The sequence below is a fragment of the Pomacea canaliculata genome, linkage group LG2 (assembly GCF_003073045.1).
Source record: "Pomacea canaliculata isolate SZHN2017 linkage group LG2, ASM307304v1, whole genome shotgun sequence".
Classification (NCBI taxonomy): Eukaryota; Metazoa; Mollusca; class Gastropoda; order Architaenioglossa; family Ampullariidae; genus Pomacea; species Pomacea canaliculata.
The window spans coordinates 40,417,929-40,431,677 of record NC_037591.1 but is presented as its reverse complement, the minus strand read 5'-3'; the positions used below and the strand labels follow the sequence as shown (position 1 = coordinate 40,431,677).

The following is a 13,749-nucleotide window of genomic DNA, read 5'->3' as shown; positions in this document are numbered from 1 at the left end:
CAAAATCTTGGAATAAAAGCTAGTACCAACAGACTGGAAGATAATCAAACTGGTCAAGTTACCAAAAAAAAAAAAAAAAAAAAGACCTCCCCCAGTGCAACAATTTGAGTGGGTAAATGCTGCTGTCCATTTCTAGCAAATTTCTGACCAGGATAATACTAAAGAGATTAAAGAAATGCACTAGACAAGAGACTGAAACAAAAGCAAACAAGGTTTAGCCAGAATAGGTTTTTCACTGAACGTATCGTCACCCTGAGTATCATCCTTGTGCAGTCTATTGAGTGGCAATCCTCCATTTATATCACTTTTGTGGACCTCAAAAAGGCATTTGACAGTGTAGACATAGACGTCATCCAGAGCTTTATTTTCCCCTACGACATTTCGCCAAACCTCATAAACATTATTATCATTCAGACTCGTCCTTCCAAGTTATCAACTACAGCAAACTCACTAAACTCTCCTAATGAAGACTGGCGTAAGACAAGGTTGAATATTGTCACCAACAATCTTCCTCATGATCATAGGCTAGATTATACGCAAGACGACCCAAGACAACAACAGTTGTATCTAGTGGACCTTCACCAAACAGCTAGAGGATCTGGACTATGCAGATGAGATGACATTTGTCTCCTGACTCGTCGGATGCAGCATGTACAGACCAAACTGAACAAGCTAGCAGAGAAGCAGAGCTTCACGAATGTCTAAAGGTCAACAGAAAGAAGACCGAGTGATGGAGATCACAACAAGCTAAAATCCCAATCTAACTTCAAGGAGAAAACCTTCTGAAAACTGATCGCTTTATGTATCTGTGGGGGAAGGCATTGTCAACAAGGCTGGTGGAGTGTTTATTATTAGGCCATTAAGTGCATTACATTTGTTCTAACACTAGCGACAACACGATTTCTACAAAAGGTTGATGTAGGACTACACCTATTTCGATCAAAAAAAGAACAAAAAAAAAGCTGTAGGTCAGTTCTGAAAAATATCACGAAAACTATATATCACATAGTGTGTAGTCGTGAGATGGATAACACATCCGATACCCATTAATAATAGTTACTGAACTACACAATAATCAGAACCTGTTAACTGGATGGCCAAATACTTTGTCCCTACACAATTATTTGATGATGACTAATGATTACCGCTGCGGTTGTTTCTCCACTGTGTAATTAGAGAAAATATTTGTGTTGGTAACGCTCACTCTTGAACTCACTTCGTGATATGTTTAACCAATCAAATGTCTGTGAGCTGGCCATGACGTCAGAATAGGAAATCTGTTCAACCAATAGATCGCCTGTAGGCTCGTTAGACTAGGAAGCGAAGTCTTTTGTACTTTATAAATAGTCACAGCGCCCGACGTCTGGGCGTCTTCACGAGGAACTCATGCGTGAAGGAAATTCATTTGCGTTTTTTTTTTCTTTTGAGTTTCATATAGGAAATTTTAAAACACAGAGTGGATATTGTTGTGAAAGCTTTAGCTACATTCTACTGTTGAGGTATATAAAAGGAAAGGATTCTCTAAGCAAGTCTAAGAAGTCGCATCCCGTGGTAAGTTATCATCATCATCATCATCATCATCATCATCATCATCATCATCATCATCATCATCATCATCATCGTCGTCGTCGTCGTCGTCGTCGTCGTTATGCGGGTCGTGGAAATCGTTTTATAACCAGAAACAAGATGCTTGTCCTTCAAATCATCAAGTTCCCCTGGGAGATGCCCTTTGCCTTTTTGCGACGTCCCACAAAGGACACCGAGTTGCACTGATCTCACAATCTCATCTGCCTATAAGGCTAGGCCTGTGCCATCTGTTTTGGCTTCTTCACATACCAGCGTGTGTCTAGACCTTTGTCTAGTCTTTTTCGAGGCGTCTGGAGCTTGTTTAGTTGGTGAATATTGCACTGATGGTAGAATTGTTTATTTGCGGTATTAATTGAATCATGTTGAATGCTTTTTTATCATTTGCGTGGCAAAGGTGATGAGTTGACTCATGTTTACCTTACAATTGTGTGTGTTAATATAGTAATATTTTACAAATTTTTTGCGAGCAACATAGGTTAGTTCATTGAAGGATTTAAAGATGGACTAGATAGCAAGAAAAGACCTTTGTTTTTTGCTGGTTTTTTTTTTTTTGGGGGGGGGTTGTTTGTTTGTTTTGAGATGACTTGGCAAAACACAAACAAAAATATAAAATATAATGAGAAAAAGAGAATATGAATATTTGTTTCCGAAAAAAGTACAAAGACACGATGAAGCAACGCTAGTAGGCTACTCACATTCTCTTTTGTTGACCAGTACGTGGACCATAGCAGTCAAATATAACATAGAGTAACGCGCAAGGTGATCAGGAGTTTTCGAATGCTCTCTTTTCATCAGCCCTCTGCAAACTTTCCAACATTGCTACAATTTCCCAAGGAAGCTAACTGCAATCAGGCTAATGATATATGTCACAGCCACTTACCTCCCTTGAAAAACAAAAAGCGTTTTTGACATCGTTTGGGAGCGAATTAGACCTACTGAGATTTGCACGGAACGTTAGTGAGGATGTCATATTGGTCATCTGAAATACATTATGTAAACAGCAAAGATTCCAGTAAATAAAACTATTATTTAGAGCAGCCTTTTCATAAATAAGATGGCGGCGCTTAGAGAGTGAATGATGTGAGTGTGGAGCCTGCTTGCCACATGTAGGTGTGGGGACGTCTTGTACTTTATCAACATTTGTTTATCTTTGGGCTTGGAGTAAACAGTGTGCTGTATGTTTGCGTCATTGTGCAATGTCGTCACTAATGACGTCACTGCATGACGGAGTTGAGACTGAACTAGATAACCCTGAATGACTTCATGTTGACCTCTTGAACTCTGGACATTCACCACCAGGCTCTTGACATCTGTTGTCCTTTAGCTCCATAAGACTACATATCGTGTATCCTGTGTCACATTACCTGTCTGTTTCCACTTCTGCCGCATCGTCGCGATTCCGGTTGTGTGCGGCCTTGACCTGTCTGACCTCGGTACTTCATCGTCTCTTCAGTGCTTCAGGTTGTATACATAGGGAAATGTGTGTAAGAGTGTTTAGGGGGGGTTGGGGGTATAACTAAAATAGTTAACTACAAGTGAATGTTTTGAATCTCGCTCGGAAATAAATTTTAGCCAGTGACTGGATAAAAAATTCACTTACTTCCACAATACTGAAGGGAAAAGACGAGGTTGAGTCAGGACATCTACATCCTATGGCAGCGATCGACGCTGAGTGCGTCGCGGAAGTGACCTCTGTGGGTTAACCTCGCCTAGACGAGATATGATATCATTTTGTTATTGTCACATCGAAATTTATTCACGTATATACACGTGTGAAGGTTGTATCAATAGACAAATAGTGTTAGGAGTATGATTACAGTCCACAATCAACTTACAGTTTTTTTTAGGGTGGAGGGTGGGCTTGTCTGATTGAAGCCTACAGACACGGATGAGTATTCTCCCAGGACTTTATTCTCTGTTCGTCTTGAGATCAGGCAGCACAACAGTATTTAAATCATTATCGGTGTTAGTTGGAATTAAGTTTTATTTCCACGGGAAGGACGCCAACTATCAGGTAGTTTGAACCTGAGAGTATCGTCATCGAAAACTGATATTTTGAAGAGAGACCATGAGCCTGTCTGCGTATGGATAAGAACTATACTCAGGACCCGAACTTGAAGATTGATATACGTAATGTAACAATTAGAATGTTTTTGAAACTGTTTTCTGTAACTTAAGAGTTAAAAGCTTTTGAATTTTTGGGATTTACATTTATATCAGAAGCCAGTGCCAAGGTGTCTATGTTACCATGTGTTACTGCGCTGCTGTATTATGAAGTCTTGAAACCACAACAATGGAAAATAACATGCGTTGACAGCCTCAGATAAACGTTTTGTTTTAATGTTAAAAGAACGCGCAATTTTCGGCTGTAAGTGTGTTGGTCGGACCGTTCGTACCATGACAGTCAGGTGACAATGTGTGAGTCAAACAAGATGGCTGATTGCAAGGCTCACACAGACACGAGAAAGTATCGGCGATGTAGGGTCGAGGTCGGCAGCAAAAGGTGTGTAGATAGCAGTGTGTAGATAATTTCATGGCGAAGAATAGTAACGCGGAGAAAAAATTTACACGAACTAAAGCAATCAAGAGATATTGAAGTACCCAGGTCAGGCAGGTCGGTCAAGCCGGCACACAACTGGATCCGGATACACTTTAATTATGACTTGTATTAAGACAGTGACATACTTTAATTTGTTGATTTATGAACTCCTTTTGTTAGTAGTTGAAGAATGTATAGATCAAAGGCGAAGTTTTGTAAAGGTGTTGATAGAAATGCAACACTTCATTAGTGTAAGTGTGTGTGTGTGTGTGCTTGCATGCGCAAGTGAAGAAAATAATTGTTTTTTTATTGCTGCTTGAGCTAACTGGTGCAGTAAAGTTGGTATTGTGTCAAAGTTTGTTTTATCGTGGAAAGATTTATTGTGGTATGGATAGTGTGCAAAGCTGTTAAGTATGAGGCTAGAAAACCTTACCTGTCCACCCGACGGCTGTTGACTTTGATTTGTCTAAAATGGTTTAGTTCACACTATGTAACATTTATTGGCTGATCTTATTTTAAAAAAGCTTATATTCTTCGTTTCCTGTTCTTATTTCAGAGATAAAGATGACAGTGCAGCTTTTCATGTGTTTATTTACACTCTTGATTCAGCACCACTTTCAGAAAACACGAGGTAAGATGTCGAGGTGGTCACACGGAAGGATAGGAATAGTTTGGTTTAAAATTCATCGGTCAACCTTTTTTAAATAAAAAACATGTCACTGAGATAAAATTAGTCATTTCTTACGAATTTTTATGTACTTAACTCAGATGTGACAAATAAAATGTAACATTGGCTCTAGGGTTTGTTGTTTCGTTTGGTCCTCGTTACTGCATAGGAGCTTAGGGCCACAAAAGGTAAAGGTGTGCAGCTTGTTGTTGACGGAGTTTGTCATTCTCCAGCTTTCACAACTATACAGTAGGACAGCCTTCTAATTTGTTTTTTAAAATATGGATCTTACAGAGTTCCGATGGGAAGAAGGCTGTCCAAAAAATGCCTGACCTTGTCATCGTCCCCCTCCACTATCCTTGTTGACATACTCCTCAGATACACAAAGCGATCTGTTTCCAGCAGTGTTGTCCATAGGAATGGGAATCCCATGGGAAACGTCCCATGGAATGGGATGGGATGGGACAGCACACATTTGTATTTCCCATGGTAGTCGATACTTGATATTGTAAAATAAATTTACGCTGAAATTTGCATTGTCTGACTTTTTAAGCACAGGAAAAATACTTTTTTATTCCAGTTTCATTATGCCATGACTTTGTTAACATGTGTGCAATGCGCAGTGTTGTCCATAGCAATGTTATTATCATGGGAAACGTCCCATGGGATGGGATGGGAAAGGCATAAATTGCCATGGGATGGGATGGGATGGGATAGAAAAATATGTCCCATGGACAACCCTGGTTTCCAGGATGTTCTCTGCTTAAAGATGGCTTGGAAGTTTTTATTACTTCGGTTTTCTTTCTGTTAAACTTTAAGCCAGTTTTCTCTGCTTCGTATGCTAGATGACTCAGTTTTGTTTGTGCATGTTGTTGCCGATGAGATAGGAGACTAATATCATTTGCCCTCTAGCTGTTTGATGAAGGTCCAGTGGATACTGTTGTTGTTACCTTTGGTTTGTCTTGCGTAAAATCCAGTGTATAACCATCAGTAGGTGTGAATATTCAGCCCTGTTTTACGCCGGTTTTCATTATGAAAGGCTTAGTGAGTTTGCCATTGTGAATAACTTGGCAGGATGAGTCTTCCTACCACCGCTGAATAATGTTTATGAGCTTAGGTAGAATACCATTGTGGATCATCAGCCTCAAGATGACGTCCCTGTCTACACTGTCGAATGCCTTTTAAAAGTCCATAAAAAGTATATAGAGGGCGGACTGCGGCTAAATAGACTGTTGAATAATGATACGGAGGGTGGCAATGTTGTCATTGCATGACCTATCCTGGTGAAACCCTGCTTGTTGTGGTTTCAGTTATTGTCTAGTGCCTAGTCTCTCTAGAATTACCCTTGATAGAACTTTACTGAGGATGGACAGCAGTATGAACCCCCGCCAATTGTTGCACTGAGAGAGGTCTCCTTTCTTCGACAACTGGACCAGGTTGCCTAGTTTCCAGTCCGTTGATACTAACTCTTGTTCCCAGATCTTGTGTAGAAGGGGGTGTAAAATTGTTGCTTTTGTTTCTAGGTCTGTTTTTATTGCCTCTCGGGATATACCAACCGGACTTGCTGCTTTGTCACTTTTTATGTTATTGATAGTTTTGATGATTTCTGTTTTAGTAGAAGGGCTGCTGTTGAAGTGCTCAGTTGCTGGTGGTATGTCAGGTAAAGAGGTAAGAGGTCGATTCAGGATCTCTTCAAAGTGTTCTATCCAGTTGTCTCTTTGTTCTACATCGTTTGTTAAGGTCTTGCCGTCTTTGTCTTTCACCGGCTTGTTTGGGTTAATATTCTTGTCTGACAGAGTTCGTGTTATTTGGTATAGTCGCTTCATGTTTCTCTGTATAGCTGCTGTCTCTGCTTCCTCTGTCAGTTCATGGATGAAGCGTCTCTTATCCTCCCTGACAAACCTCTTCACTTGGCGGTTGGCTTCCCAATATTCAGCTCTGACATCTTCCTTCTCTTTTTGATCTTGACACTGGTTGAGCTTTTGATTTCCTGTCTTGATTCTAGTTTTGTTGTAATCCGCAATATTTATTGTATACATCATTAGGTTCATGCTAATTGTCATTGACCTCTGGTCGATACCTCTGAACAATCAAGTCATAGACTGTGTCTTAGATTTCCTTACCTGTTTCCTATACAACTGTTTGGGAACATGTCTAGGGAGTGTCCATCAGTAGTCAGCCAGCATGGTAGTGGACAATACTTCCTAGTATCATTTCTACATTGTTGAGAAACCTGGACAAAACCTTGACCATGTTCATCACTAACCATACCACAATTGTCAGGAAAGAAATCAAGATTGGAAGAAAAGAGAATATTTATAGACATACTGCAGCCAAGTTTCCGTTACTGTATCAGCATGTCTGCTACTAGTTTCTTGTAGTTTTCTGTCCTGACATTCTAACGAAAGTTAGTAGACACTTCCCGAAAATCATTCCCTGTTTGTTTCTTATTCGTATTGATAGATATTCATCACCCTGATGTAAGTTGTTGAACCTGCCATCTCTAAACAGCTCTGTAATCTGAGGACCTTCAAATACTTCCTCTTTAATCTTTGCCTCGCTGAACTGAGGGAAGTTTTCATGCAGGTATCGAAAGCTGGCGATGTCCAGCCCTTGGCTTTCACAAAATTCTTCATCAAACCTAGTATGATGTGAATGTGTCGTACTAGGATTTTGAGAGCCTCTACCAGAGCTTGGTGCTGGATATTCTTCTCTCCAACTGCGACATTTTGTCTACGAGTCCATTCCTTCTGCAAGTAATGCAATACCCTTGCTCGGCTATACCACTCACCTAATAAACACATGCATGTGGATATCACTGCTGTACTCCCGGTAAAAGGACAACTATCTTCATCATTACAGAAGTGCCAGCTGTTCTTGTTATACTGAATGGAACTCAGTCGCTTCTTTAAGTTATCGTAAGTCTTGTTCATGCTGACAGTATGCGCTACTGGAATAGATGGAAAACGGTTTCCATTGTGTAAATTCACAAACCTTAGACTGAGTTTGAAAAAAAAAAGTTTATTTATACAGTGTCTTACACCCCCTCAAAGGCAGACTCAAAGTGCTTAACAAAAAGTCTACAAACAATCTTCATTTTTGTGGGTCATGAGTGGTTTCAAAAGCATTTATGAGGCCCTCAATATCGGAACAGACTAGCAGATAACCTTCCTCTCTGATTAAAAAGATCCAAGTGCTGGTGGCGCTTTTTATATAAAGTAATTATGACATCTCTTTCTGTAAGTGTTGGATTGTTGGAGTTGAACCTAGCAACTTTGCCTTATTCTTGGATAAGTACAAATCACGAAAACCAGGTCAATTAGTTCTTCCTGTGTTATTCTGTGTGGGGTTGATGATGCACCACAGTAATAATCTGAATCACAACATTCTGACTGACCAGGAGAAGAACATGTCGGCTTACCCTTGTCTACATCAGATGAATAAAGAGAATATTCTGCTGAGGGTTCTACAATAGGAATTCTCTCTTCATGTGGAATAGGTCTCAATGCAGACGAAATGTTGCGGTAGCCTGTTCTCGACTTCTTTTGCTTCGTTTTCCTGCCGGAAAGAGGAGGAAGCAAGCAGGAATAACAGCCACATGAGCAGTTGCTTGGCTCTCTGAACACACTAAGACTACCAACGGATATGATGGTTTTTTGCAATTCAACCACTTAGAAATTTGTGTTACAACATGCATGTGGGGCCCAAGTCTTGTCCTGGTCACCAGTCTTGCATCTGATATCCGCACCCACAAAGTCTCAGACCCTCAGATTATGAGACGAAATGTTAATTATGATGAAGTCTTACATGTTAGTCTTGACCATTGGTGTCTCAAAAACTTTGTTTATATTGTAGCCTGTGGTGTGTACACCTCACCCAGTGGCTCCATCTCGTCCCCGCTGTACCCCAGTCAGTACCCGCCTGATGAAGACTGTACCTACATCATCAACACAACACAGGGCCATCGCATAACCTTGACATTTGTTACATTTGAAATTGAGGCTGCAACCGATGACTGCAAGTTTGACTATTTGGAGGTCTGTAAATGTTTCTTTGCCTTTATTTGAGTACTGTGTTTTCCTGCATCATAAAATACATCATGTATTATTCTGACACTGATTTGGAAGATTTATGTAGGGAATAATTTCATTGGGTGTTTTTATACTTTGTTAGGGACTAAAAAGCCAAAGGTAAAGTAAAATGCAGTTAGAACAACACAGAAATAAAGGAAGATAAAAAATTAACTAAAGTGATAAATTGAAATATCTAGCCATCAAAACTTACAAAATGCTGGCTGCGAAAAAAGTGATCTTTAGCACCTCCTTTCACAACGAGAGTCGTTCAAAAATTTTATAGCGTCATCCAGAAAGAAGAACCATAGGTGAATATGTTGTGGTAACACACTACCATCTCTTATAAAACTATTAAAAAAAACTAATGCACATTTCTATTTAATAATTAAGTTTTTTGAACGTGAGGCACATAAAAAGGTAAAGGGTAGTACGAAAAATCTAAAATTGAAAAATAACAGAGCCCATAGCAGTCAGAAAGTATCTGTAAAAGAAAGGTAATAGACACAAGGAAATCCACGAGGACTACAGACACTTACTGAGGACTCCACTTCCTATGCAACTGTGAAGAAGTGGGATGCTGAATTCAAGTGTGGTAGGGTCAGCGCAAAAGATAGCCCTCAGTCAGGTCGTCCAAAAACCTCTAAAAGTCCATTACTTCTGATTACCCACATCGTTTTAACTGAGTTTAACGGGATGAGCAGGCTGTCTGCAAGATGAATCCCAAGAATGTTGAGGTCAGAGCAGAAGCTGCAAAAGATTGACATTTCCAGGACACTCCTGACTCACTCCAAGGATGACCGTGAGAATTTTCATCGCATATTAGTAACTCACAATAAAACCTGGGTTCATCACTTCAAAGCTGAATCAAAGATTGAAAGCAAACAGTTGAAACACTGGTTCTTCCCTCCCCACTCCCCTTTAAACAAATTCAAGCAGGTAGAGTCGGCAAAGTGATGGCTTCGTTTTTTTTTATTCTGTAGGTGCAATCATGACACACTAGCTGGAAAGGGGAAAAACTATTGATGAACACTACTATCCATTAGAATTAACACAAATGAAGGAAGCCGTCAAGTTAAAACACAGAGGGAAGCTGAGGGCAGCCCTGTATAATGCTCCCGTAAACTCTGCTGAGGTTGCAATAGCTTAAGCAGCCAACTGTGGCTTTGATATGCTACCCATCCTCCTAACTCACCAGACACAGCTCCATCTGACTCATACTTGTTTCCTAAACTTAAATCCCACACTTATGTTGTCACCAGTTTGGAAACACTGATGAGGTCACATGTGCTGTGGAAGAGTTTTAATGGTCCAGGAGGTCACCTTTTTCCGTAATGGGATTGCAATGCTTGAGCATCGCTGGAATGTGCATTGATGTCAACGGAATGTAAATATGGAAAAATTGTGAAAACTGACTTGTTTCTGCAAGTCCTTCTGGATGAGGCTTAGAACCTTTTGAACTACCCTCGTACTCATGTTTACAGTATGGTCATTACTTTAGTGACAGGCAGCGACATCAGTCACAACAAAATACAATTCACAAGAAAACGGAGGATAAATATAATTTTAAGTAGTAACTTATTATATATATTTAGAATTTGATATATATTGTACAACTAGATGCTTGTAAAAAACTTAAGGTGACTGGGTGGGTGTGCATATCTTTCTGATATAAAAAAACCCCGAAACGTGTCTGAACTTTATCAGTCATTATCATATTTTCGTTTCTCTTCAACGACTTTATGTTTACATCCTAAGATCCGGGATGGAAGCTCCGAGCTGTCACCGTCTATGGGTATCTTCTGTAACACGAGTGTTCCGGACAGAGTGAGGTCCACGTCTAACACCATGTGGATCAGATTCCAGTCTGGCTCACAGTCAGGCACTGGCTTCAATGCAACTTACTCATCAGGTAAACAGCAATGCTACAGCTGTGTCCTTTTAATATTTTGTTTCTTGTTTGTCTTGATGAGTATACTTGTCTGGCATGTGTCAAAGACATGTAGAACACGCAGCAATGGTAGTTCGTGTGCACGAGTTTTGTCACTAAAAATTAAAAGGACATGTGCTTCGAGGCTTTCCCTTTGTTTATTTAACCTAAATTTTACTGCTGTTACACTTTTCTTGTTTCTTTCTTATTTCTGTTAAGTAAGATTCTGAATCTACTAGTGTGATTGTATTCGAAATATGACTGCAATTACACGGTGATATAAACCTAATAATATATAAATCTCCACTTACATACTGATCAAATCATATCATACGTTATCCCCTAAACTTCAAAAATAACTTACCTAGACATACTCTCTTCAATTTAATAAATTTTTAGCTATTTTATTATAGCATATTATGAATGTTTAACATGTCTTCTATCTACTATCCAGATGGATTTTCATAGAACCATCTAGAAATATGCATATTTTGTCACTAAAGGCAGTAACTGATTTTATATTTCCTTTTGCCGAGCGCTAAATTAGTGAGAATACAGAATGTTTGGGACATGGCAACACACACGGACGTTTTTTCGTCCTATTCTCTCACTCTTTCCTATAGTTAACTTCGGACATGCAGGTTTATTCCCTTTAAAGCCTCAGTTAACACTAAAATACCGAAGGCTTTTAACATGTGCAGCTAATCCAAATTGAATGGTTCGTAAATAATTGTAAATACCATAGGATGTACATTCTAAATACTGCCAGTGAACACAACACCAAATACATATTTTTCTTTTTCTTGCCTTGTCCTCCTTCCTCTTTCTTTTTGCCTCTTCTTTCGTGTGATCTCTTTTATCAATTTTCTGTATTTTTTATTATTCTCTCTTCTGTTTATATTTCGCCCTACACTCTATTTTAGTATAAGAAAAATTGTAGCGGAGACAGTATCTAGGATAAGAGACTTTTAACTACATGTTAGATATTAAACCTTACTCTTGTTATGGTGAGAATAATGTCAGAAACTTTATCTTGTCCACAGCAATCATTCCACACAAGTTTCTCCTTGTCACTGACACTAATAACGGCATCCGTCGCATAGACATCGACACGGGAAGTAATGTTACAATCCGTCCTGATGGTCTACGGCACCCATTTGGTATTGACTACGATCCAGTAGACGGTCGTGTCTATTGGTCAGATGCAGACAATACCATTAGATCCTCTAACCTTGATGGCAGCGATGCTCGGCTGGTTCGCAGTATTGGTCAAGGTAAAAACAGCATGGTCATGTGGTCTCTACTTATTATAAAATATATAAGACCTTTTTATAATAGTAAATATATTTTATATAGCTTATTTTTCTACGTATAAGACTCAAAGTACTTTTACAGAAAGGCAAAAACACAAAACAGACACAACATGCCTAATACACACAGAGGCCCATGTCAGCAGCCAGACTGACAGAGAAACATTCAACAGCTACAAACAAAAAGACAAAAATCCTAGAAACAAAGTTCGCGAGGACATCTAGGTAATAAACAAATCGGTTAGCAGTCATAATGATGTGGAAAAAATGTATTTCATATAACCCATGGAATAACAAAACTACAGAGAAGTTATCGTGTGCACAGTCTCAAAACTAAGTGGTTATGCATGTTCTAACGTGAGAACAGACAAGACTGCCGATGATATGCTCATACTTCAGCTCCTACAACGATGAATGACACAAGTTGCAATACAGATCGAGAAAGTTTATGAAGCAGTTTGCTAAAAGAGCTTTACATCTTTGTTGCTGACATACAGATTAAAAAGAACAACAAATACAAGATAGCGAAACTGTGGTAGAAGTCAGGTGATCAACAAAGTTGTCCACAATGTACCATATGGCATGGTGATGTTAAACAATATAGAAGAGAGCAAGTGTAATACAAACGCGCTAATCAACAGGACACACATGTGTGACACAAATCTATATCATAAATACTCATTTGTTAACTGTCTTTAAGGAGGTGAGCTATGGGGCCTTTCATTGGACTCTGTGTCGAGGCTACTGTTCTACGCCGACGACGGCAACGATGTCATCGGAATGATATCACTGGACACCAACAGTCATCATATTGTCGTCGATTCAGACATTGGTCAGCCTGTGGACATCGAGTTGGACAAACACAATGGGTAAATATAATAAGACTTGTAAATGATGATAACCACATTGAGCTAATTAATTTTAATACGTTTGTGATGGTTTAAAATAAATTAAATGTTACAAAATTTATTTATCAAATGTATACAGAAGAGAGATTTACATGCTAATAATGATGATACACTTGAGACTTCGGAAATAAAGAGGGAAAAAGTAAAACAATCCAAGGTGTAAAGGGAGAGAATGACAAATAAATGAAAGTATAAAAAAACTTAGAAATCGTTGGTTCAAATGTGAGAGCTGCAATCAAAGACACTGAGACCAAATATAAATGTGATTTAGTTTCGCTCTCCAATTATTTACACAAACCACAGTGTCATCTACTGGAGTGACTACAGCAGGGGTAAAATAGAGAGGTGTGACTATGACGGCTCGGACCGTCAGACACTCATTTCTGCATCCAGGCATCTTAAAGGTCCCAATGGTCTTGCTTTGGACACAGAAGGCAAGATATTTGATTTTTCTTGTACTTATTGCTTATTTGTATGTGAACTTAATAAGATTTGTTCTTACTTCCCCCCCCCCCCCCACCATCATGATAATTTATTTGATTTTGCTTACCTGCTTTAACAACTTATTTACAGGTAGAAAGCAGGCTTTTCTCTTTTAACCTGTGTATCTGTTGGAGACGGGTACACACACAGGTCACTGTCAACACACTCCGTCCCACAATTGTGTTCTCTCTAACAACAAAGTACAAAGATTTCTACGTGGGCTTTCGCCTCTATTATGGGGGGGGGGGTGACTTG

The 13,749-nt window shown here is 39.3% G+C and overlaps 1 protein-coding gene across 1 annotated transcript in view; it reads left to right on the top strand.

Moving 5' to 3' along the window:
• Positions 1-1,372: 1,372 nt before the first annotated feature.
• The window catches only part of LOC112556885 (low-density lipoprotein receptor-related protein 4-like), a 60,504-nt gene continuing 48,127 nt past the window's right edge, over positions 1,373-13,749 (top strand). The window contains exons 1-7 of the mRNA XM_025226309.1: positions 1,373-1,551; positions 4,683-4,757; positions 8,649-8,830; positions 10,622-10,775; positions 11,837-12,067; positions 12,804-12,972; positions 13,315-13,445. Of these exons, the coding sequence (XP_025082094.1) occupies positions 4,691-4,757; positions 8,649-8,830; positions 10,622-10,775; positions 11,837-12,067; positions 12,804-12,972; positions 13,315-13,445 (934 nt within the window). The 5' untranslated portion in view covers positions 1,373-1,551; positions 4,683-4,690. The remainder of the gene's footprint in view (positions 1,552-4,682; positions 4,758-8,648; positions 8,831-10,621; positions 10,776-11,836; positions 12,068-12,803; positions 12,973-13,314; positions 13,446-13,749) is intronic.